The sequence below is a fragment of the Chaetura pelagica genome, unplaced genomic scaffold (genome assembly GCF_000747805.2).
Source record: "Chaetura pelagica isolate M959 unplaced genomic scaffold, ChaPel_1.0 scaffold835, whole genome shotgun sequence".
NCBI classification, from domain to species: Eukaryota; Metazoa; Chordata; class Aves; order Apodiformes; family Apodidae; genus Chaetura; species Chaetura pelagica.
This window is the reverse complement of record NW_009953220.1, coordinates 39174-39393: the sequence shown is the minus strand read 5'-3', so window position 1 is coordinate 39393 and position 220 is coordinate 39174. Positions and strand designations below refer to the sequence as shown.

Genomic DNA, 220 nt, shown 5'->3' with positions numbered 1-220 from the left:
CCCCGGCCTCCCTGCTGAGCTGCCCCTTCCCAGCACGGCCGGCTTTCGGGGAGGTGTCGGTGAGCAGCCTGCACCCCGGGGGGGATGCCCGATTCCGCTGCGCCGCTGGGTACCAGCTGCAGGGTGCCCGACGGCTCAGCTGCCGCAACGCCACCCGCCCCTTCTGGAGCGCCCGCGAGCCCCTCTGCCTCGGTAAGCACCGGCACGGCTGGCACCGCCC

At 75.0% G+C, this 220-nt stretch overlaps 1 protein-coding gene across 1 annotated transcript in view; it reads left to right on the top strand.

The window, feature by feature from the left end:
- SEZ6 (seizure related 6 homolog (mouse)) overlaps positions 1-220 on the top strand; it is a 16493-nt gene that overhangs the window by 10065 nt on the left and 6208 nt on the right. Inside the window, exon 7 of the mRNA XM_009997787.1 lies at positions 1-192. Within this exon, the coding sequence (XP_009996089.1) occupies positions 1-192 (192 nt within the window). The remainder of the gene's footprint in view (positions 193-220) is intronic.